The 26,039-nt window shown below is 41.9% G+C and overlaps 2 protein-coding genes across 2 annotated transcripts in view; one reads left to right on the forward strand and one right to left on the reverse strand.

Annotated features, from left to right (window-relative positions):
* sorcs1 (sortilin-related VPS10 domain containing receptor 1) overlaps positions 1–26,039 on the reverse strand; it is a 117,007-nt gene that overhangs the window by 19,940 nt on the left and 71,028 nt on the right. Inside the window, exons 4-11 of the mRNA XM_071906299.2 lie at positions 15,780–15,938; positions 9,288–9,361; positions 6,522–6,586; positions 5,283–5,401; positions 4,990–5,079; positions 3,603–3,782; positions 1,741–1,887; positions 634–736 (exon numbers count right to left, since the gene is read on the reverse strand). Of these exons, the coding sequence (XP_071762400.2) occupies positions 634–736; positions 1,741–1,887; positions 3,603–3,782; positions 4,990–5,079; positions 5,283–5,401; positions 6,522–6,586; positions 9,288–9,361; positions 15,780–15,938 (937 nt within the window). The remainder of the gene's footprint in view (positions 1–633; positions 737–1,740; positions 1,888–3,602; positions 3,783–4,989; positions 5,080–5,282; positions 5,402–6,521; positions 6,587–9,287; positions 9,362–15,779; positions 15,939–26,039) is intronic.
* LOC139917216 (ATP synthase peripheral stalk subunit d, mitochondrial-like) overlaps positions 19,147–26,039 on the forward strand; it is a 232,760-nt gene continuing 225,867 nt past the window's right edge. The window contains exon 1 of the mRNA XM_071906301.2: positions 19,147–19,153. The gene's annotated coding sequence lies outside the window, so the exon portion shown is untranslated. The remainder of the gene's footprint in view (positions 19,154–26,039) is intronic.

Raw genomic sequence — 26,039 nt, forward strand, 5'->3', positions numbered from 1 at the left:
CGAGGACGTTGTGGCTCCACTGCACAATCCTTAAGTATGGCCATTCTCATTTACATCAGCGATTTACTCTCAGTTGTAAATGGTATGGCCAATACAGAGCTGGAGAAAACAATATTTCAGGATTGCTTTGCTTATCTCCATTGTCTCTTCTGACAAATGAAATTTAAGCAAACCCTAAATATACAATCTGGAATTTATTTGACCATCTCAAATTCGATTATATTCACCACAATGGTCTGAGTTGTTTGACTTATGTAAAGCTTTTTGCAACTTTTGTAACTCATCTTAACTCTAAATGCAAGTCTGTTTTAATCTAGTGCTTTCAAATGGCACAAGTGTAAACAAACCTTTTACAGCCTCAAAATACATTTAAAATACCTGGTTAGCTGTCAGCCAAAAACTTCAGACAATTCATTTCAGTGAGAGAAATACAATCAATACAATCAATCTATAAAAAAACTAAAACAAAACAAAACAATAGTGGGACAACAGGTTTTCAACATGGGACAACATACTGTCATTATGGGTACTTTTCCTGTTAAGTGTTTTAATAGGAAAATCCCCTGAATTTACCCATGATGTCAAAAAAAAAAAAAAAAAATGTCCCTTTTAAAGATCGCCCACTTCACGCACCTGAAGCCACAATGATCCCAGGTGCTGAGTCCTTGCTGGCTATGTTTCCAGATGTGTAGGGGTTGGCAGACACATGGAGATGGAGATGTAATGAACAGTAAGGCTGCGGAGAAGAAAAAAACAAACAAACAGACATACCAGAATCAAAAACTCAGTTACACAACAGTATTACCAAAACCCTCATAGGAAGATTCAGAATAAAATGGTTGTTGCTACGACTTGGACGCACAACATACCCCCCCCCCCCCCCCCCCCAATCATAAGTTTTATCACAAACACCATTTCCCCATTGGCTGGTCTCACCATTAATTTTGATTGGGATAACCTTTACCGACACAATTCTCATTACGACCCAGCAAAATGCCAGTGGTGCGAGCCATGTTGTGACGGGCTGTTTAGAGGTTTATTAAAACTCTGACATTTCCTGACAAATGACTGTATAATATGGGAGGAAGGCAAGGCACGCCACAGAATCGCTAATTAGTTTATCAAAAAGGGTGATTATTTTTGTATATAAAGTAACGTTAAGAGAAGATGTGCTAATGCGCCTTCTGCGCTGTCAAGGTGCTAATGTATGCAGCAATGACACAAACCATAAAATCTAAGCCAGCAGTTTTTCTGTTACTGTATCATAGTCCAACTACTCTTGCATTTCAGTACATATCAGCAGAGGGATTGATTGAACTAGCTGTGCTTCATCAATAAACACTTCATCTGCAGTTAAGAATATAGCTAGATTCTCAAATTTAAAATAAAGGATAGCAAGATTTCCAGCTTTGAGTCTAGATTCGACCGCAGTATGAGAAACACTCAACTTGTTGGGGAAAAAGAGACAAGACAAAAAAAAAAAGTGTCTGCCTTTCTGTCTGACACCTCTTTCTCTCTGTGTTTCTTAAATGGGAGGTCAGCTTATTGGACTGAATCAAAACGGCTGACCTTTTAGCTCAACAGCCTCAGAGCACTCAGCTTTGACGGGCGCTGCTCTTTCAGAGCTCAGCCCTCATCGCTGCTGGGATCAGTCAACTTCTGTCAAGGTCTCTCTTTGATGGGAACACACACATATAAAAACATGTATGAATACACACACACACACATTCGGACACTTACTAGCACACAGTGGATGCTGTTGCCCCTCAGGTCTTTGCTTGGGGCCTGCAGTAACCTCCAGTCTCTCCCTCTATTGTAGGTGATGTAGGTCTTCACTTGGTTATCTGTCTTTTTGTTGGCTAGGAACATCCCTTTTATCCCCGCTACCTAGAAAATGAGAAAGAACATCGCTGTCGGCCTCAAATGAAAACAGATGCGGACTTTACAAGTGATATTAAGCATTTCCATATCTTTGCACCGGCGTAGAAGGGATTTCACAAAACGCATGCAATACACCGCAATGCAAATCCCATGCCCTATGGCAACAGAAACACCCATGCGTGCTTACTACTTCTGTATTCCCAGCAAAACTCAATACAGCTACATACACTGAGTGGGAAATGATTGATTGTCTGGGGACTTGCAAGTAATCAATGCGTGTCTTAAATGAATCTGACTCGTTCTTGGAGGCCCCAGGAAATAGCTTAGGGATACTGAATTGAGTCAATGACAGTCGCATCAGGCAAGTGAAACCCCGCTTCAATAATTGACAGATACTTCAATCTCGCTTGGGGCAGAGATTTAGCATATGCTACGTTTCGGGTGGCGACCCCAATCAAGCCAGTGGATTTGATTCTATCGCCGGGGCCACAGGAACGGGCGGTATCATCAGCAGCTTAATTATTTGATTCAGATATATAGTTTTATCCCATGCTGGGTGCTGGTATTTCCTTAAAATCATGTCCTGCATCCAGAGCCAGAGCCCCAAAAATACCCCTTAACACTGATTTTTTTTTTGTATCAGATGCATTTTGTGAGCTAATATCTGCACTTATTCATCAAAGAAAGAAAATAATCTCACCCCCCCAAAAAATCCATATCCCTGGCACAGTCCTCCGTTGCCTTTGTTGATGTCAGCACTTTGAAGCTGCTTCATATTCACACAATGTGCTCAGAAAACCGTAGGCCTACAGCAGCAGGCTTTGTTTCCAAAATGACAAAATGAGTACATTTCATCCTCTCTACCTCCCAGCTCTAAAATATTGATCAGTGTTTATAATAAACTTGTGTGCTGGGCACTCATCAATCGGGCCTTTATTTGATGCTGTTATCAAAGAAATTTGCCAAAATGGGAACTGCAGACTTGAAAGTAAAATGTATTTGCCTCGTGTACAGCATACCGATTCAACCCAAATGCTACCATGGACCACCTACAAAACTCACATAGGCTTTAAAAGTATTTGAGAGAGAGAGAGAGAGAGAGAGGGAGAGAGAGAGAGAGAGAGAGAGAGAGAGAGAGAGAGAGAGAGAGAGAGAGAGAGAGAGAGAGAGAGAGAGAGAGAGAGAGAGAGAGAGAGAGAGAGAGAGAGAGAGAGAGAGAGAGAGAGAGAGAGAGAGAGAGAGAGAGACTTCTTACCAATGCTACCATGGACCTCTGTTTCAGCACTTACATAGGTTTGAAAAGTATTTGATAGATAGATAGATAGATAGATAGATAGATAGATAGATAGATAGATAGATAGATAGATAGATAGATAGATACTTTTTTTTTAGAACTTTAGAAAAGTGTTACATTTTTTAAAGAAAAATTATTTTGTTAAAAAAAAAAGATGTCAGTGTGCAGGATTTACTGAGTTTGAGTATGATGAAAGGTTTTCACCAATATTGTACTTGACTCATGGACCAAAGATTGACTGCAGCTCTAACACACATTATTTAGAAATCCATTTTGGACACAAAGTAGATAGATAGATAGATAAATAGATAGATAGATAAATAGATAGATAGATGGATAGATGAGATAGAGATACAGAAGATACAGGAACATAGATGACATTTTGGCCCAAGTCAGATACACACATTGCATCAACATGTTTGTTTACCTCGTACAGGTCGACCATGACGTTGCCCTCTGGTCCCATGCTGCTGACCACGTTCTCCAGGGCCAGAGTGTAGTAAACCCCGGCCGTCTCCGACACGTACAGGTTGTAGGTTTCATTCTGGTTCCACTCCTGGACCGCCGCCACCACGCGGTTTTCATCCGTACTGATCACATGCAGATCCTGGGACAGACGCAGTGACAGCCGGGAACTTCTCTCAGTTACAGCAGCAGGTAAATGGAACTCAATTAAAATAAACTAATAAACTAAACTAAACTAAACAGCAGTATGGGATTACAACGGAAGTTCAGATGACTTAATGCATCTCCAAATGATGAGTTTCATCCCAAAATGTGATATCCACTATTTGAATAAAAAGTGATTCTTGGTATAAAAGTGAAGTACACTACTACTAAAATACATACAAAATAAATAAATGAATAAATAAATAAATACGTAGTGCTTCAGAATGGACCCTTCAGTATATAGTATGTTTTTATTAATATTTGATTGATTACTTAATATGTCTCATTGATTGTACCCCTTTTGAATATTAAAACTCTCTTAACAATTTTGAAATGTTTACTTTAATTCTAACATTAATTAATTAATTTATTCTAAAAATAATTTAATAAATCAGTGCCTAACTTCCTGCCTAATTTGCTTTTAAATACAACTGACATTTATAAAAGCTTTGATTTTCTCCTTACAATCAAGGGACATGAATTCTTAAGTCTCAATAGGAGCAGTGCAATCTTTTAGACTGTATACTATTCTTACATTCCTGCTGGGCTCAATCATATTCAATAATCAGAATCACTACATCTTCCGCATTCACATATTTTGGCTAAGAGGATACTGCAATTATTAACGCCATGTCAAGCTTATTGGGCAGAGATTATGCAGCAGAGGCCGTGCTGGTTGGTTGTGAGTTTCATCTACCTCTCACTGTGCCAATAACACCTTGGAGTGAGCCGAGAGCGACTGGGGCGCCCAGGGCTTGATTGAATAAAACATGTTTAATTGTCAATGGGGATGTGACGAGGGAGGCCATGTGCACACAGAGCTGTGTGGAATAACAATTCCAGAAACACTGAGAGTTACTTTTGGCCTTGATTCACTCATAAATAACAAAGAGAGCGTCAAGCAGAGCCAGCTGCGAAGTGTTGCAACTTGAGCCCACGTTCTGACTGAGCTGGAAGATTATTGTTCTGTGCCTTTGACTGCAGAAACACTTCCACAGTCTGGTGCAAGAATACTGCCCAAATCTGAAATTTGACAGAAGGCACATCACTTAATTGCCGATGCATTACCTGTGAATTTGAGGAAGCTATCACCAAGATCTCCTGAGCATATTAATTTTTTGGCCATCATGTGGGATATTGGTTACCTTGGGCAAGGTGTACTTTGGCAGCTTCATGGGTGTAAAGACATCTCTTTTGGCAGACACATAGTAGATTGGCCGTCCCCCGGTTGACACCTTAAGGTGAAGAAACCATTGGATGAAAACATTTTAGACACATAAAAAACAGATGAAGCATTTTTCACACAACAGGGACATATTAAGCTGCACTAATAGCACCTCTCAAGGAACGACCTTGTGATATTTCTATTAAAATCCTCACACATCCTGTCTCTTACATTGGTCTAATGTTGTTCTGACCAAACTGGGCAATTACCTACCTGGACAAACACATACTCATCTTGCACCACCAGGGAATTGGGGTCAATGTAGCCGGGGAATGGCTTGCCCTTGTTGGCGTCGGTGCAGTTCTGCAGCTTGCAGGTGACATACAGCGCCTCTGCTCCCACGTGCACACACACAAACACACACACGCACACACACACACACACACACACACACACACACGCACACACACACACACACACACACACACACACACACACACACACACACACGTCAAGCCATGGCATCAACGATGGTATTAGCCAATGAAGAAAGGCAGCCTTCACCCAGAGCCAAGCAGCCTCTATCGGCTTCTTACATTACTAGTGTCAATAAAGTGGCCCTGGTAAGAGAGGAGGTGGGCGGAGGTGGAAGACAGAGACCAGAGAGGCCAATTGCTTTCTTTGCCTTCAATCGCAGTGCGGGGAGAAAGCCTGTCCCCACATGTTAGCCTCTGCCAACTACGTGTCTGCTTCTTCCACATGCACATGATCAATAGTGATAGTCTCAAAGAGGGGCGGCCGGCTACGTGACGGCGACATCTGACATGGCTGATGCTAGCTAGGTGTGTGTGTACATATGTGTGTATGTGTGTGTGCGTTTGTATGGAGGGTGATTTCTATTACGTTGGCCTCGAGAGTGTGTTCCGCTCCAGCCAAATAGGTGGCACGAATGCTTTGAAGGCGACATTAAGTGAATGGGGAAATACGCTATGGATTTAGTGTGGAAATAATTTTGTCCCAGTAGCATTTTATTATGCAGATTGGCAGTATTTGACAACTTGAGATGAATATTTGAAAAAGTCAGTTTTGAAATGCATATAATGAGACGAGGAAAAAAGCCTTAGTTGAAATGTGAAAATGGACTTTTTCTGAAGGATTCTTATATCGAGTTCTGTAAGTATATCCAGTCAAATATATCAACTCAGCCAGCAAAACCCAAAGTGTCCCAGTGTTCATTGTCATTCAGGAGGATGAGTGATATTTCTCTATACCTACGACAGCGCCACTGGGCTAAATCACTCGCTTTTAAAAGCATTCTAATATATGCATTACTTTTCTCTCCATTGTCATTGTGTGTCCCTGGACTTGGGCATTCCCACTGTCCCTTTGCATTACCCCTCAGCGGCGTTGCCCACACAACTCCCCAATTCCCCTCCACTTTAACACAATGCTCACGATACAGTACAAAGCCACCGGAGAATGGAGCGGTGAACTCGGAATTCAATTACTCACGTCCTTCAGAGATGCTGGTTTCCAGGTGAATTAAGCCCGGTTCTTTGTCCAAACCCATTTTCGACCTGTAAAAGAGACAAATGTGTTTCAGGAACATCACCATGGCTGGGGGCAGACGCCACCCACTGTAGCTGTCGTCTGACCTGGGAGATTGCTTGCTGCTTCAGCGCCAGACAAATTCATAACTACACAGAGGTAATAACAAGTGCCACGACAATTCTGGTAAACGTCAACATCGGACACCGCGTCTTTGTCTTCACTGTAGATTACGGTTTTAAGTGCAAGGAAAAAAGACCTCAGTTCTACTCTGTGATCTAAATGTTCAGAGCCCCCAAAACGTCCTTTTTCCCCCAGAAAGATTGAGGAAGACGTTTCCTGACATCATTAGGAGAGGGAAAGCCATTGATTCGCCTGCTACAGTAGGGATGCCCGCAGATGGAATAGCATATAATCATTACGGCATTAAATATGTATTAAAAAGACTGGGGGATCAGAGGAGAAGCAACGGCAGCACACACATAGAGGGAGAAAGAGAGAGACAGAGAGAGAGAGAGAGAGAGAGAGAGAGAGAGAGAGAGAGACAGACAGAGAGAGAGAAAGAGAGGGAGAAAGAAAGAGAGAACATGTGGACCACCTTGGCTTCTAATTATTATACTTATTGGTAGTATTGGTGATTTCCCAGATGAAACACAGCTCTGAAAAGGATGGCCTACTTATCTCCAGCTCTCACAAGCTACATTTCCATTTTCACTGAATAATCCAGTCAGGTACCCAAGAACAGTACGGGGGAAGCAGAGAATAACTCTTTGAGTTAGTGGAGCTATGGTTTGTTTAAACTTCTATTTTTCAGTACTTACCGACGGGAGGCAAAACTGAGCTTCTAAGTTGCCGGTCTATACCAGACTGAGGGTATGACATTGATTTGGACAGCTGTGTTGTCTCTCAGGAGACTAGCACTTGGTGTAGGAACAGGTGGAAAAAAAAAATAGGACTTAGTCATGAGATGGAGCTGTTGCCTAACAAAAAAAAAAAAAGAGGCAGCTCCAGATGTTTTTGTGAAGATTTGTAGTGTCATATGCAAAATATTTCATGTGCTTGCTAAGCTCACAAACTGATTAGCTGCACGCGTCTGAATTTAGAACGCTGTTTGTTGAAGTTTGCGAGGCGTTCTCACGCACCCGGCTTGTACCGTTTGACGAAACACTGCTCAGGTTGCTCGCGTGTCGTGACCGGACTGCAAATCGGCTTAAGACTCTTCATCTTCATTACATGTTTGGTGGCCAAACGTACATCGAACATAAGCTCCCTCTGCAGCCTCATTACCGGGGCTACACCACACCTACCACACAGCGCGCGTCCCAAAATAGAACTCTGTCAGCTCCTGCAGAATCAGCCCTCTAGGCTCCCTTCACTCCTGGCTGCTTAGCTTGTTACTACTCTGACAGTTCCTCGGCAGTTTGTTGGGGCGAAAGCTTTTTGTTACACGTTACTTATAGAGGCCAGTCATGCTAAAAACTACTGACTTGGACAGCACCTGTGTGGTGGCTGTGAGAGCATTTAGCTGGAGTATAGTTGGAGACATTAAATGTAACGGTAAAAAGGTTGAGGAACATGACAGTGAGAAATTTAGGCGTTAAGGTTTGTTCTCCTAAGTGAATTGAAACAGTGACTATGCAACAAAGCCCTGGTGGGAGTGTAAGAACATAATCTGGTTTTACAGGCCTTGTCTAGAGGTGACAAACACATTATTTCAACGTTTGTACAGTTCTTTAGGACTCAAAAGAATATAACAATATTGAGATTGCACACAAAACCAAATTCCAGATTCCAAAGCTGAGCGCTGTTGGTCGCATAATGTAACTGTCTGCCTCAGAGAAAGATCAAGCATGTCAGGCACATGAATAATAAAAAACTTAAAAACCTCTCTGGCTCATCTCCTCTTCACTTTGTGGAGAGGCGATGTCTTACTCCATCTAGGCTTCCTACACATTTACCATTTTAAAATTCTCCTCTTTTTCAAGACCTTAATTTATTGACTGGATTTGGCTTTGGCTGGTGCTCAATATGGTGTTTTGCTGATAGCGGCCAAGCAATTATTTTTCATAACCACAAATAACATGATATTTGAAATGACAGTGGGAGTAGAACTACATGAAATGTATAGTCATATGTGTGGGGACTGAACAATGTGCATCTATACTATTCTAGACTTTTTGTGCAATTCTGCAACTTTTTATTATCTCTAAACAATGAAATTCATTTTTTCCATACACTACCAGTCAAAGGTTTGGACACAGCTGATTGAATGTACTATGTTCTCCATTATCTTAAAGCCATTTTGATCTAAAGGCTTATGCGTAAATGCTTGAAATGTGTTTCTTAGACAAATATAAATAGTGAAGTTATGTATGAATTTCTTTCCAAAGCCTTTGCCTTTCCATCAAGGCAAAGGGTGGCTACTTTAAAGAATCTAAAATATAAGATAGTTTTTTTGGTCACTGCATAATTCCATTTGTGTTATTTCATAGTTTTGATGTCTTTACTATTATTCTATTGGAAAATAGTAAAAATAAAGAATGTGTGTGTCCAAACTTTTGACTGGTAGTGTACCTTTCCAGACTTTTCAGTGGAGGAATCCTATCCATGGGGACCCACAGACCCACCGGAATAGAAACAAAAACTTGAACCAAGGGAAATTTTCATTCTGCCCTAGGCTTACTCCTTGCCCAGCAGCTTGGGTAATATTGCCCAGAATCCCGTGCTTACCAGTAGAAACGATTGGGAGCCACTCTCTCATGCACCACTTGCCACCTCCTCCCAAACTCCACCGAGCTGTAGAGCTGTAGGAGACAACCAATCACAAACAGGTATTTATTCACAAAAAATCTTAATAGCCGAGCATATTTGCCATTTTGTTAGACACAAATTGCCCTTCTATCAGACGGTGTGTTTGCACTAGAAATGGTTATGCATTTGCACTAGATTTTTCTCTGGATTTGTTTTCACGCGTTGATTTGCATAGTACTTCAATCATCCTTTTAACAGCAGCAGAATAATAGCGAGTGGGAGACAACCTCTCTCACAGTGTTGTGCTAGCAGGCTGTATAGCCTCCTGTACACACACACACACACACACACACACACACACACATACAGACACATACGTACAAGTTCTTTATTTGAATCCACTAAATTAGATTAGAATTTACATAAGATTCAAATACTGCAGATGAAACATGGCTTAAGGACCATTGTCTCACATCGCACTCAGCCCGGCTACCTATTACAGCAGAAACCTAACAGAGACTTGATATAATCTTGGCACACACACACACACACACACACACACACACACACACACACACTCATAATGAACACCAGGTCGAGAACTGTAAAGGAAAATGTGCGAGTTTTGTTGCAATAGAGAAATGCACCTTGCTCTAACAAGGCTGTGAATAGCAGGGGGAGACGGGGGGGGGGGGGGGGGGGGGGGGGGGGGACAGACCGTGGCGGGTGGTCTCAATACAGCCATTGTTCACTAGTCAGCAGATCACTGGCTTGCTGAGATTTCACAATCTCTCCATGCTACACAGAAAGGGCGGGGAGCGTGTGTGAACTCGCTGTATAATTGAAACTAACTGTAGGAAGAAAAAAAAAAAACCTCAAGTGCCTTTTAATTTGTTCCCAGGATTGTTTCATTGAGATTCCCGAGTTCCCTCTTCCATTTGATTAAAGTGGAATTTCTAAACTAAATGAATTAATTAAGCCAACATTAAGTGTTAGTTCAGGATGAAGTAAACAAAAAACTGTTTCAGGTTGGTTGTTTTGTCTGCATATTTTGCTGTTTAGTCAGTAAGTCAACAACCTTGTCAAAATGATACACTCACTAAAGTTTTCTTTTGTCTCCAAAAACACCTGCATCCTCTGGCAAAGCACAATGATAAATTCGTTTACTCTATAGATTACAGCTGGAATTTAATGAGGCATAAAACTTATTTCAATGTTTTTGGCTGGACTTTTTCCATTTTAAGCATGAGCGGCCATGCGTAATGTGTAAACAATCACTTATTAGCGGATAACACAATTGTGACTCTGTTTGTTTATATTAATTTATTTTCTAATTGTATTTATTTACTCTATCCCGAAGGCTGAAGTCGAGGCCTGCATTTAAACAGCATCCAATAGTCTCTCAATCTCATTGCCTATCCTGATCATCACTGCTCTCGAGACAATAATTGCCTTTCATCTAATCCGAAACGGAGTGCGCCTGCTTCTAAATGTTGACCCAAGATTACCTCTGATGAGTCAAATTTGGGATACTTTTTTTTATTCAAATGAGTATGAGGATTTCCAGAAAATGCTGTGATGTCAGAAAATTGTGTGCTATTGTTGGAACTTCTTCTTTGTTTCCTTACATTCCCTTGCATTTTAAAGCAACATAAACAAATCTTTTGGCCAAGTGTCAAGGGCTCAAGGACGAGCGGCATTGCTGACTTCATCAGATCAGTTATCTTTGCTTAGGCACAAATCAGTTACAGACTCGGCATTGTCCCGCCCCTCTGAGGATGACACTACACAAACAGCGAGGCATGACCTAATGCAGCTCCAATATAAAGTCTAGCATGTACATTTTTCCCCACTGCGTCCGCTTCACCGGATCACTGAACGACAGACAGGGAGCATATGCAAACTATATGTTCCCTGCGACTATTGAATACGGTCCGCATATTTCCACGTCGAACCAGGGGAGAAAAACGGCAGGGGTAATGAGATATGACTTCCATGCCAAGTTGCATTAAGCAGATGCGATGGGGGAGGGGGGGGGGGGAGGGGTGCAGGAAATCACTTTGACTAATTATCCTCCAACACCAAGTTAGCATTTAGTCAAGCAAGTCGCAGTGAAGAATCGGAGAGGAGGAGATGGGAGTGTGTGTGTGTGTGTGAGGGGGGTGGGGTGTGTGTGCGTGTGTGTGTGTGTGTGTGTGTGTGTGTTTCGGGGTGGGGGGTGGGGGGGGGTGGGGTCTAATCTGAAATACGCACTGCCTCTGAAAGCTCCAAAGGTCTCTCAATCTACAAATGCAGCAGCGTTGCCAAGAGAGGCTGAAGACACTGGAAGAAAAGCAGTATTGGGGTGGGGAGTGTGTGTGTGTGTGTGTGTGTGTGTGTGTGTGTGTGTGTGTGAGTGAGTGGATGAGTGGATGAGTGAGTGAGTGAGTGAGTGAGTGCCATCGCTTCCTAACATACAGCGATGCGAGTGAGCAACCAGCAGCAATAAATAAATAGCCGGGAGCGGTTTCAATGAAGATTACACATTGACAGCGTTTGTCAGTGAACTCATTCTGGACTCAAAAATTTTATTTTGGATTGTTGTAATGGTGGAAAAGTGTTCTTCTTGTACTCCCTAATCCTACACTCAAAGCTAGTAACTTTAACTCTGTGACTGAACTGTAACTGTTTAGTGGTTTAACAAGGCTAGAGCCAATATTCACACTGCTAATAATGATTGATAGTAATCAAAATTAATAATACATAAGATTTCTTTTTTACCTGTCAATTAAAAGCCATCTCTGCTACTGCACGCCCAAAAGGTTGTCGCTCCTTGAAGTATTTCCATTGAGTAAAGGCAGATATTTATTTTTGTTCAGCGCTGCTTATCACTCTCCTTTTTTGCTTAGATATTTTACAAAGATCTATTCTTTTTTCCAGGCATTTGATCCCTGTAGAGCTGTTTCTGCCATGCTACACTGCACCTGCTACAATCCAAAATAATCGCAGATCATGACATAATTCTCTCTCCTTGTTTACCTAATACATAAAACGCATCACTTCTTGTGCACCCAGAAAATTTTCTGCCACTGGTCCTGCCCGACTACAGGGGCTGGAATGGGACAAACTAGGGGTCTCATGCAGATGGATTTTCTCTTGTTGAGCCCCAACACATTACAGTGCTTAGACTGAAAATAAGGCAGTACCTTTAATAAACATGTGGGTTGGGTACTTGACTGTTTGGTCAAGTGGTTAATAAGTTGCTGGTACACCTATGCCACCCAATAATTTAGGCTGTAAATTATGTTAGGATTGGTACACTTAAAACTGATTAAATATACATTTTTGGAGCATTAGATTACACCAGGACAAAGGAGAAATATACAAACTAGCAAAAGTGTTTCTAGTATGGTTTAGAAATAGGGAAAAATACACAGGAAAAGAGCACAAACTAGAGTTAAAGCCCACACTTAACCCACACTTGGCATTATGCCAAAGCCATTTTGTACCTCAGCAACCGTTTAGACATTTTCCAAAGCGATATCGTTGGGCTTTCGCTTGCTTGCAGTACGTTAGTAACCAGTGTTACTGTGAGTGGGAGAGTGAGTGGCAGGATATGAGTGTGATATGAGGAGGAACAGATATACTCTGTAGAGTGAGCTCCATAAGTATCTGCACTATTGGCTTCAGAATGAGAATTTTATACCTTAGTAAATGCACAAAAATCTGTTATTGGTATGATTTGATTTGATTTTGATTTGATTTTGACAGCACATTAACAACACAGTAACCTCACTGTAGTAGGAGCGTGATGACTCAAGACTAGTGTGAGAACTCAGGCTCTTGTTTACTTGTTCTCATTTGCATCAACCATGTACTACATACTGTCTCAGAGTCATTTAGAGCCGGTACAATTTGGAGTCTCAGGTGAATTGTAGCAGAAGTAAACTGAAGTGCAAAATGGCTGAAAAGGGAACTTCAAGAATCTGGTGGTGTTTATGGGTTTCAGGCGTCTAGAAGTCATCACACAATAAAATGTTTGACTAGGTTAAAGTGTGTGTGTGTGTGTGTGTGTGTGTGTGCCTGCATGAGTGTGTGTGTGAGAGATTATACTCGCTGCACAATGCAGGTGTGATGTACATTCCAGAAGGGACAGCCAACTCTGAGCCCCTTGAGAAGCATGCTCACACACACACACACACACACACACACACACACACACACACACACACACAAGTCTCCTCAGCAGAGGAGAATGCCTTCATTATTCATCAGAACTGAAACATTAGACCCAAATGGGCTCGGCTGCAAGAAAAGCATTTTATTAATGCAAATGGTCATTCCTAAAATGGCTATAAATTGCACCTCTGAAGAAAACTGGAAGATATCCATTCTACATTAGTGTCTCTCCCTCACTAGTTCACAGATAATTATCTTTGCCCAGACACTGTCTCCTATATTAGATGATTATTTATTTGAAAAACATTTGCACTCGGCCTCTAGCACTGTAATTCTGAAGATTTACAGTTTAATATATTATAAATTTGACTTAGAGACCGAGCTCTATGGGCATATAAAACCACTAAGTCACTTGGACGGACTGTCAGGTTAGTCTGGCTTCATGTGTAAGACACAGAGGGGGAAGCATTTGACCTATGGTAATGTGTTTTGGACTTTATTAAAATCAGTTTCCCTCCCTCACTGTTGCTTTTCCGTTTGTTGTGATGTTCCTGGAACACATCCCAGCCAGTTGACCATTTACTGTCCACGAAGCTTAGAGGTTTACAGGGATTCATAGTTTTAAAAAAAAATATCACCCAAAAACTGCTGTGCCGCGAAAGTCCTCCCAAGTCCGAGGCCTCAAATATGAGCCGTGCCATTTAGAGTGGGTTATGAATAAAGTTGATTTGAGCTTCTGACTCAGTTATTGCTGCACATGGCGGAAGTGTCAACAATCGGCTCCTCTAAAAAAAATTGCTCCTTTTGCGAGCTGACACCCACGGTGAGTGTGGAACGACCTGAAGTGACAGAATTATACGATTCATCCTTACCTGTCTGTCACCCCTCTCTCTCAAACAAATAAACTTTATTAACTCTGAGTATGTGTTTTGAACCAAACAAAACAACATCTCACATTGATTCAACATGCTGTCAGGTCAACTTGATCTCACACAAATACGTGAAATGAACAGGACTTAACACCAAATTATGTGTTGGTGGCACGTAAAGTGTTAAAATTCTGCGTTCCCAGAACAAAACGGTTATATGAAATAGGCAAGACAGGAAGTAGTTTCACACTGAAGTAGCACAGTGGAAAGTAAGGGTGTTGTGGTCAGGGTGGCAGATGGGTGTATGTGTTTCTCTTCAATGCCAGCGACCAGGGTTCAATTCCAAGCTTGTACGAAGGAAATTTCTACCGTGAGTGAAATTTTTATTTTTAGCTAATGTTTTTCTTATTTAACCATGACCAAAGCCTTTCCCTAACCTTAAACCAATATCCACACAGCAGCAGCTGTGTGGCTGTTTCCAGCTGTTTTCTAAAGCTTGTTGTCAACGTCCGCTCCGGAACGAATCTCCTCCCGCTCCATTCAGTAGCTGTCTAATTTTCTTTTTAAAACTAGCTTGGCACCTCCCTCGCTGTAAAAGCGGCCCTCACCCACTCCCATTCCTGAAAAGTTTTTCATAATGATGGAATCGATGAAGCGATGGAGTAAACTTAGTGAACTAGTAAACTTGTTACCTACCTCTTCACATTGTTTGTGGCACACATAACCTTCTGTAGGAGAAAGGCCTGGCAAAGTGAGACTGGTAACCGCGACACTTAGTTTAGCTTTTAGCCTTTATGTACGGTGTTTGTCCTTGGTAGGCCTCCGTAGTGGTTTTGCTGAGAGCTTGTTTACAAATTTGTTGCAGTTTCTGTCACCCTCTAGTGGTCAGAAAATTTCAGAGTTTTAACCAAAGTTGTTTTAGTTGCCTAAACTTAACCATTAGCCAACCTTCAGCTGAAAATGCTGTGTCCAATTTGTTATTGTCACAGAATCCGATTTGTGGTAGAGGAACATACTTTTCACATAATTTGTGTCCACATCTGCGTTTCAGAGTTCATGCTCATTTCACGACTTTTCATGAGATCATGTTGTGTCAGACTCTGCATCCCAGGACTTCTGTTCCTTGTAGAATAGAATAGAATAGAATAGAATAGGAACTTTATTGTCCCCATGGGGAAATGTGGGTTGCAGTGTAACGCATTTGAGGTGTACACAAAGAGCAATAGCAATAAAAAGAAAAAAAAAATAAAGTAACCGAACAAAAGAAAAAAGTCAGACAATGAACATCATCGGCTGGTATTGTATCGCATGTGGAGACGGCATTCAGCCAGAGCGATATTCTAGAGCAGCTGGAGTGGGTTATTAAATCTGACTTACCACCCAGCTTCTTTTGATTCCCTAAATAGCGAGCCCAGCCCCAAACTAGCCAAGCCCGTTCTCTCACCTTCTGGTCGTGGCTGTAGGCCAGGATCCAGTCCTCCTGCTCCGGGTGGAAGAGCAAGCTCAGGATGTAGAAGCTGAGCCGGTACTTCTGGTAGGTGGCTCCCTCATCGGAGCTGATCAGCAGACTGCTCTCCACCTCCGGGTCAGTTAGCAGCATGATCTGAACCAGAACACAACAGAGAGGATGATAGATGGATGGATGGATGGATGGAAGAGACAGGGCAAAGATTAGGGAAGCTCTGCTGTGCTGACTTCAATGCTCAAGACAGAAAAGGACTAAAACACTATCTCTTTGGTTTTGGGCTAAACGACAGTCCATTTAAACTGTGGCCTACATATTCAAAACAGAGAACAAAGACAGACAAGTCAATCAAGACCGATTACCATATCTAATCTGAGATATAAAGTACATTATTATAACTGACTGTGGCTCCAGATTAACATCTTCAAACTTGTCATCTTTGCTGTCAGAGTTATTCACTGATCATGCCATATCTCAATTAATAATTTGTATCTGTTCGGCTTGATGATATCATAATCAGTATGAGACAGACACTCTTCGATACGTCTTGCAGCAAATGCGTGTGTGTGTGTTTTTGTGTGTGTGAGCGGCTGTGTACGTGTGTCTCATCATTCTGATTTCTGCTGTGTTTTTCTCTCTCTTCATTCTCGCCGCCTATGCTCAGTCAGGCCTTGAAAGTGTTAATTTCCCATGAGCTTCCTTCTTTTCTTAGAGGTCGACCGTTTTTGTGACTGTGCCAAGTTTCGGGTAGAGAAAAAAAATCCTCAGATAAAATCAGCCGCGAATATAATTAAATCAGTGGACCTGAACAGTTACAAACATTCTCATCATTAGCAGAGTGCAGAAAGCAGAGAGTTTGGAAATACATGCTTGTGGGTATGTGCATCATAACGCATGCATTTGTGTGTGTGTGTGTGTATGTGTGTGTGTGTGTGTGTGTGTGTGTGTGCCTGTGTCTGTGCGTGCAATTGCATTCATGTGTGTGTGCTTGCAAGTAAACTCTATTACCAGTACTAAGGACTGACTGGCACTTAGCCTGGCAAATATCTGCCCCAGGAGTAAACCTTGTTTGTAATGATGCATATCGACTCCAGGTCCCCAAATAAAGATGTGGGGCGGCCAGTTCATAACAGACTAAGTGGCTGCTCAGCATGTCTCCCACCAGTATAACTGGAGGTTAGTTACACTGCAGAGCCAAATCACTGGTCTCATAATGCCAGCCAACTGGAAACACAGACATCAATGCTGCTGAAGCAGTGTTACCAAAATAACGATGGGAAATATGAGATCAACAGACTTATCTGAAAATATTTCATCAACAACAATACTTGATAACAAGAGCAGAAAAGTGAGCAGAGCAACAGTGATTCAACCTATACCCAGTCCATGAAAGGTTTTACAATTGTTATTCTAAACACCCGGTGTGAGTGGTAAAATCCTCTGGCGTTTTACAATTCTAGCAGCAGAAACAGCGGCTTCTTTAGAATAAATAGAAGAAGAACTGGGTCGTTAGCATGAGCAGCGATAGCCGCCACCTGCAGAAACTCAAACTCCATCAACAGAACATCCAAGGAAAAAGACGTCACAGTACTGGACACACTGCTTGATTGACAGGTGATCTCTGGGAAGAGCAGTGCAGGGACACCACAGAAATTAACGCTTAGCACAAAAAATGTCACCGAAATAAAAAAAACAACAACTAAAAAATCATGCAAATTACCATTAGAAATTTCATTTGGTCATGTTTTTTTTTTACTTTAGAGAGAGACAGTAGCTGCATGTTCTTTACCTCTCACTGCCTTCGTTGCCCTCCTTTGCCCCATTTCATCTCTCATACACACAGTAGTGTGTCCTTTTCTTGTGCAGCTATTTCTGAAAACTATTTAAAATCTTCAAGTAGGCTCACTGAAGGTTTTATAAGATAGTAACTGACTGAACTGGATGTGACAAAAACAAGACAGAAATGCCCAGATTTATTGCTAACTAAAAGGAAATGAAACTAAATAGCTTCAGACTTGTTTCATATTTACATATCTTTAATGTAACTAAACGGCAACAAAATACCTTGGAGCAAACAATGGGCCATCAGGCTTCATTAAAGGAGCATTAAGTACGATTTTTACTGTCTCATAGCACAAAATAACTAGAATGCATCTGCGGGGGTATGACAGGGTTGTTGATCAATACCAACGACTCCTAGGCTTTCAAAACGCACTCTCCGTTCTGGAACAACAACTCCCCCCACCTCACACACTTACATTTTCAACTTCTTAATGGCCCTTTAAGTTCACTCCGTAATGATGTGTGAAAGGTCTGAAGCCTTTCAGTGTACAATAGAAGCTTCTCAGTATGTGGTTTAATACTTTCATCACTGTAAATGGATTGCAGTTCTAAGTGAAGGTTAAAGGTGCTGGTGTGTACTGTAAGTGCAACGGCAGCAAATGTGTTCATGTCATGCACAGGGGCTCACATCCGGATCAAACATGGCCCTTGGCATGACAATGTGTGTACGCCCATTATTACTGTCTTCAGACAGCTGTGAGGACGGAAATACGCACTGCACTCACAGTCAATATCCTTCTGAGTACGGCGCCATATTGCAAAGTGTTTCTGGTCCCTCATGCTGGTGAGTCATTTGTCAGCGTACGTCTGGGTAATGGCAGCCATGGTGGGCAGACCCACAAACACCAGTTCATCAATCACAGACGGCAGATATAGCGCCACATACGTGAGCCACATGCTGACCGATCCAATCACATGCACTCGAACACTGTCTGAACTACAAATCCCAATTAACGTTTTGCTCACTCCCTGGAACTGCAACACCGCTGGAATACCAGACAGGTTTATAATTGGCTGAAGCAGTTGTGTTGAATGGGGGATTATAGGCACTTTATATGATTTGACATACTCGCAGGAATGCTTATTTCAGTAATGTACATCGGAATATGGAAATCAATACGCCCCGGTGAGGTGTGTAAATGGAATATGGAGATTTCTAAGCCTCTGATGCAAGAGGCTGTGTTTTTTGGTTTGCTCTACTTTAACCTAGAATGTGTAAAAGAACATTCACTTTAACCTTCTCCAGGAAAACAAATAAGGGAAAAAGGTTGGAGGACAGATGCAGCAATACACAGATGATTAAAATAGGATAATGTTATTGAGTTTGAGGAGGTTATAGTGTGAAAATGTGGCAACGTTGCCTTGTTGAAATTCTACAATCAAGGCAAACATTTGTGAAATACTTGAAAAATGCATTTTGTAAAGTCAAAATAAATAGAACAAAAAAACTATTATTGCTACCCATATTTGAGCTTGAAAATGCATTTTAAATGGTTTTACTTGGTGCTGCGGTCATGACCAGGGCAGGAATTTCAGGGACACTGATGATTTGCTGTTCCCATCACTTCATTTAAGCAGACCTTTAAGAATTTGGACAGCCTGGATCCCGAATCCCTGGGACCTTCACTAACCATGAAACTGTCCTTATCAGGGCAGTGTTAGGAATCCACACTTACACTTGGAGAATTGTTTAATTTCTTTGCTCTACACTCTCTATGAGACATAGGAGAGTAATTGTGTGTGTGTGTGTGTGCGCGCGAGTGCATGTAAGCGTGCGTGTGAGAGACTGTAAATTATGAGGCCAAAAAGGTTGAAAATGACAAAGGTTAATGAAGCGTATGTGCCGGCTGGAGGACATTTAAGATATGTGTAAGGAATACTTGAGTTAACTCCACTGCCGCAGTAAATACTCAGAGATAGAATATTAATGAAATTAGCTCCATATTTTCCATTTCACACGGTCACTCAGTAATTGGATTGTGACTCCTCTCTGTAAATCTATGCCTAATTTTCCGCAATACCCCAGCAATAAATATTCGCTTTTTTGTTGTTGTCAGAGGTTCAAGTGGGTTCAGATTGGAAAAGACGTTTAAGAAGTGGAACAAAGACAGGGTTTGAGATTTATTCCCTGGGGCAAGCCAATTTTCTACTTCCCAGTGACAGCAACTTGGTTGTGAATGACTTCATACAAGTAAACAACTTGATCTCAGAGCAGAGCCACTTCCTGTTTGTTTTGATTCCTGAGTCAAACCAATCTGTAAACTCAGAACCACTGAAAAGTAATGATTCATTTAAGGCCTTGAACTGGTATTAACAGAGCCAGTAGGACCCTATAAGGCAGCTAATATCCAGCAGATTAAATCAATTTTACATGACAGTAAACAGCTAACGTGGGACAATGAGTGGATCAAGGCTACTTCACATCAATGGCGGAGCCAGGGGGTGGCCGGGGGTGGCCGTGGCCACCTTACGCTGAATCCTGGCCACCCCATTGGCCCCCCAAGCACCGCGTCACTAATGTTTTCCCCTGTGCGGAACCATTCCTGCACTGCCGCAGCACCACTGCCGGACGCTTTAGCTGCGCGCACATCCTGTTGTAGTGGTGCCCATCTCCCACCGGTTCAACAGCACTCTGCCTGTAGCCTGATGGTGCGTTTTCACAGGGGCATCATTTCACGCGAGGGATCGTGCTGCTTCCCAGTATTGGACGCTTGATAGGCGTGCTTCGATATTGGTTCCTTGCTGCACCTGATAGGACGAACGCTGTCACTCGCTGGGTCTGGATTAATCAACAACAACAGTGAAGACCCTGGTAAGTTGATCATTTAATATATTTGTGCTTCTGTGGTGATATAATGTAGATATGACCATCTATAGTGTATTTCTATGGTGTTTTCCTGTGAAATATGCGCCGCAGCACGCAGAGAAAATAGACCAGACGCCGACACTGGCACTACAGATTGCAAGTCCATTATGATTTCTAATGGTGCACTTGGAAGCTTGGTGCTCATTTAGCAGTCACTGTTGCCTGAGTGAGTGAATGAAAGGTTGAGTGACCCAAAAAAAATGAACAAGACACCGATTTCTGTGCCACCCCAAAGTAAATACTGGACCCAGCCTGGCCACCCCAATGAAAACTGTCTGGCTTCGCCACTGCTTCACATTCTTCCCATTGCAACCATTGTTTGAGCAGCTCTTCGTATTATGTTCTCTAACCTCTGTGTAAATTGTGTTACAGCATATTCGGTTGTGAGTTCGATTTGTCCATACAATCCTTTCAAAATAAGATTCCTTTTACCTTTCTTTGTGTGTTTGGCTGAGAATTTCTTGAATGTTTCTCTTCCCATGTCCACGTTCTACACTGACTCAAATGTTTGAAAATGTTGAAAAGTGTTTCATAAAGAACCAGAGAGAGAGAGAGACCACTTTGCCAAATCAGTTATTTACTTTTCATCTGGGATTCTCTTTGTATGATGAGGCACAATGTACCTGCTATCAAAAGGGATAAAAGAGATACAAGTTATTTTGTATGAATACTCCTCCGAGCCAGGGAAGGCGGCGGAATATTTTATACCCATGTCAGCTGTTGGTCGTACTTAAGTCAGAGGGAGGGGGTTGGGGGAGGAGGGGGTGGGGGTGAGGGGTGAGGGGGGTGGAGCAGGTCTAGCTAGCAGAGAGCGAGGTATTCACAAGAGGGTGATAAATGTCAGTAGTAAACATGGGCTGCACCGGATAAAGGTCTCAACACCTCCTGGCATCACCACCGGCCCACAGCCAAAAGAAAAAGGTGAAAAGGCAAGAATCCAGGGAAATGTCACGATTTTGCATTTACACTCCTAGTATGTGTATTACTCCCCAAGATGTTATTTTATCAAAATTATGATCACATCTTGAACTTATTTTGGGTGGGACTGCACGCCACAATCCATAGGTCAGCCAACTCTGAAATTTATGCATAAATGTTCGATTTCCATTTTTCATACACTCTACACCAGGGGTGTCAAACTCAAATACACAGTGGGCCAAAATTTAAAACTTGAACAAAGTCGCGGGCCAACATTGAACAAATGAACCTTTTAATATGGACCCAAACAAGTTTTGCTTTAACATTGAATATGGAACAAGCAACACTTATAACCATACAATATATAACTTAATAGTGCAGACATGCAAAATCGAATTTCAAATAAAAAAAACACATCAATGGCATTAATTTATTAAATAAAATGTTAATAAAAATCGTATGCCCCTTTTCCATTTGCAGCCTTCTGATTTAAATATCAAAATAAACTTTTTCCACAGGCTAATAATTTTAAAAATAAAATAACAATAATAAATCAATCAACCATTCAAGCCCATGCCTTGGAGTAGCTTTCATAGTGTCGTCTAATGTTGTACTCCTTAGTTATAGCCACGTTGACTCCACAGACAAGACAAACAGGTCTGTCTTTTACATATGTAAACAGATATTCTGCCTCCCACCTGTCCAGAAAGCTCCTGTTTTCTGCCTTTCTTTTCGCCATTTTTCGGAAGGGGTAGCACGGTGACAGTTGTAGCGTGAGGTCGCTATGACTAATGTCACAGAGGAGAGGGTGTTTCTGGGTATTGTCCTGATTGGCGCGCTAAAACAACAGCAGAGCATTATGGGATTTGTAGTATTAGCAGTGAATGCGCTGTGTAATACCGGCGGGCCAGCTCTAGTAGTCATTTGGTATTGCCTCGTGGGCCAAATATAATTACACTGCGGGCCAAATTTGGCCCGCGGGCCAGAGTTTGACACCCATGCTCTACACTATGATTCTGCCACATTTAAAGACGTCTGTGCTTCCGTCCTGTATTGCATTTAGATACAGACAAATAATAGAACCTAAGTTCCCTGGTTTCAGGCACTTTGCTTCTCTCCAGTGGCAAGAAATGACTTTACATCAACCTCTAACTCAAGTTCCATTCATCGCCTCATCAAAAACTTTGAATGAATGCTGACTTACCTTGTAGCCACTAGTGTGTTCAAATGCATCTAAAAGTGTCTTAGGGCGCTTTCACATCAGGGACCCGGGCCCGGATCCGAGTACACTTGACCCCAAAGTCCAGTTCGTTTGATTAGTGTGAACACTGTGTATTATACCCGGGCACGGATCAACGAACCTTGAAAAGGTGGTCTCGGGTACGGTTCGCATCAGGTGTGAAAACTACTATACCAAAACATGGAAGTGGGCTGCTATTTACAATGTGACGCCATAACTATTCGACTGTCCCGTTCAAAACATGACCGCGAAAGGATCTCTCTGGTCTACTGAAGAAATAAAATGCTTACTTGAAATTTGGGCAGACGAAAATATACAATCACAACTGGACATTACACACAAAAATGCCGAGATTTATGGATTAATTCGAGAGTATTTACATGCGCGTGGGTACAATAGAACAACAGAACAATGCCGTGACAAACTAAAGAAAATGAGGCTGCAATATCAGAAAGTGCGGGATGCGGTGCGTAAGTCTGGCAGCTCAACTTGACGAAAAAGACAGATTTCCGTGGTATGATGCAGTGGACAGCATAATCGGCCAAAAAAGTGAGCCTAATGTTATTGAGTCTTTTCTACACTGGAGCGACAACATAAACAAATGTTGCGTAGTTGATGGCGCAAGTGCACTCTTCTTCTTCTTCTTCTTCTTCTTCTTTGTGTTTATTGGCGGATCGCAAACCAAGATAGATACATAAGTGTACTCGGGTACGGAACAACATTACTAATGTGAAAGCAGTGCGGTGGGGGAGTGGAGAGGGGGGGCAATCGTACTCAGGCACGGTACGAAGCAATCGTACCTAATATGAAAATGACCTTAAAGAGATTTTGGACAATCGCAAAATGCCCTTAAACTCTGAAAAGGGGTCAGTTTTATTATTTGCCCATATCAACACACTCAACAACTTCGTTTGCACTTCAGAAAATCTGAATGCATTCGCAGTGGGCTGAGGCCAACGGAAATCAATGGTGAAGTACAGTGCCGACTTACAGTATGAATGGGTAAGGCTTTATGTAAGAAGACAGATAAACACAATAAGATGAGATTTTATAATGCCACACTATTATATGCTTTTCTTATGTCACAGTGAAATCAATGCCGGAGAAAGGTAAGTATTTAAAAGGAGGAGAAGTTTATTTTGTCCATAAGATATTGCCATTCAAAAGTTAACAAAGAGTGCCTACTGTATCTCAAGCACGACTGCTGGATATGGTGCTCTATTATGCTCTTTTTGCTTATGTTATTGATGCAACATTATACAGTAGATACACAGAGAGCTAATACATGTGTACGATACATGCATGTGAGTTAAACCTAAACTTCTACTTTGTATATAAATAAAATGGTAACAATTAATAACTTTGCAATGCTAATAGACATAAAGATAGACAGGAAGCATTGCTAGTGAGTTAACTTGTGGGGTAAAAGTACTCAGATGGCCTGTGTGTATCCATGTAGAACCACGTTAACTTGGCAAACTGTCTACATTGACAGCATAGCAAATCAAATCTCTTTCATGACTTCGTAACATGAATATTCATGATATCCAACTACGGGCTCTGAGTGCAGGAAATGCAAAAACAAAAATGCTTTGATACAGATATTCGTAATTATTACTTCTCTTTTCCCTTCTGCCTGATCCACTTCATCGACTAGGTGCTTTCAACTGTTTGATCCATCTTATTAAACACAAGTGCTGTCTCTTGATCTGAGGCATTTAAGCCTGTGCTAATTGAATACTGTCCTGACATTTTGGCTCACCCAGACCCCTGCCGGACCTGACAAACAGTAACATGTCAGTTTCAGCCTTTCGGTAATTGGGTTTAAGTCTCCGTGCTAGGCTAGCTGCCCTCATGGAAATACATAAATTGGAAAAGCATACAGGCTGTGTGTACAAACACAGAGCTACAGATTCATTACATATGAATGAAGGGAGACAAGACAAGCAAGATAAGGTTTAGTTAATTAGAAGCATTCCGAGTGGAGACATCTTGATCTGTTAAGAGCTTCTGAAACACATGAATTCATCACTGTGGTCATTAATAAATAACATAGCAACATATGCCATTTGGTGGATGCTTTTATCCAACGTGTCTTACATTACCATGAGTTAACGTCTTTTGAGTATGGGTGGGATTCAGTTGCTGAACTCTGACAGCGTCAGTGCAATGCTCTAACCATTGAGCTATACAGGACAACAGACGCAATAATACTGGAATGTAGAAAATTGAAAAACATAAACAAGTACAGATCCAGTATAGACGTGCTGAGGAAGAGGATGATGTGCCGTTATGATTCTTAAGAGATTGTAGATGGAATTCCAATGCTAAACAGAAAAATAAAGGTGCGGACTAGAACCGAAAATGGCTCTTTGGAGTGATGCCATAGAAGAACCAACCATTTCTGGTTCCACAAAGAACGTTTCTTTCTTTCTGCACTCTCCTTGCTTAGACACCTGCATTGTATTTTTGTTTATCTGCTCTTGTATAGCCTCATTTGCAATTGCACAACATATACTATGGAGGAGTTTGGTCATTTTCCACATTTATGCCATCACCCACCATCCAATAACTAAGAATTAAGAACCTTTTAATAAAGGAACCATATATGGTTCTTTGGGACATTAGAAAGGTTCTTGAAAGGTTCTTTGTGGAACCAGAAATGGTTCTTCTATGGCATCACTCCGAAGAACTACAGTATTTTCAGTTCGCACCTTTATTTTTCTGTGTAGATGGAATTCCAATGCAAGCTTTACTCTCTCCATCTCCCTAACAACCCCTATTCTCTCTCTCTCTCTCTCTCTCCCTCTCACACTCTGTAACTGTCTTTCTCTGTCACACCCTCTGTCAACCCGCCTCTGTCTCTCTGTCTGCCTCGCCCTCTCCTCTCCTCCTCTCTCTCCCTCTCTCTCTCTCTCTCTCTGTCTGTGTCTGTCTATATCTGCGTCGCATCCTCTCTCAGCCTGTCTCTCTCCCTCTGTCTCTCTCCCTCTGTATCACTTCTCTCTCTCCCTCTGTCTCTCTCTGCCCTCTCCTCATGGGCTCCAGGGTGCTTGCCTCTCCACTCGTGGCAGCCATTTGGAGATTGTGCCTTAGGGCTGACAGATGTTCCACCCCCCCCCAGAACCAGCCCCCACCGCCCGCAAAACCATCATCCGTTAGGTTGTCCTCGATTGCGTTGCCACCACCGCATGCACGCGGCTCCAGCCAGCAAAGCATGGCTGATTCATTGTGACTTACCTCGCATGCATTGTCTCCTTAAAGAGCTGGCTGGCTGACGAAAGACTGATTCTGATGTAGTTTATGCAAATCTAATGCCTCATGTTTTTTTTATGTACAGAAAACATGCTATCAATTACAGGTGAGGATGACT

The sequence above is a fragment of the Centroberyx gerrardi genome, chromosome 3 (genome assembly GCF_048128805.1).
Source record: "Centroberyx gerrardi isolate f3 chromosome 3, fCenGer3.hap1.cur.20231027, whole genome shotgun sequence".
Taxonomy (NCBI): Eukaryota; Metazoa; Chordata; class Actinopteri; order Beryciformes; family Berycidae; genus Centroberyx; species Centroberyx gerrardi.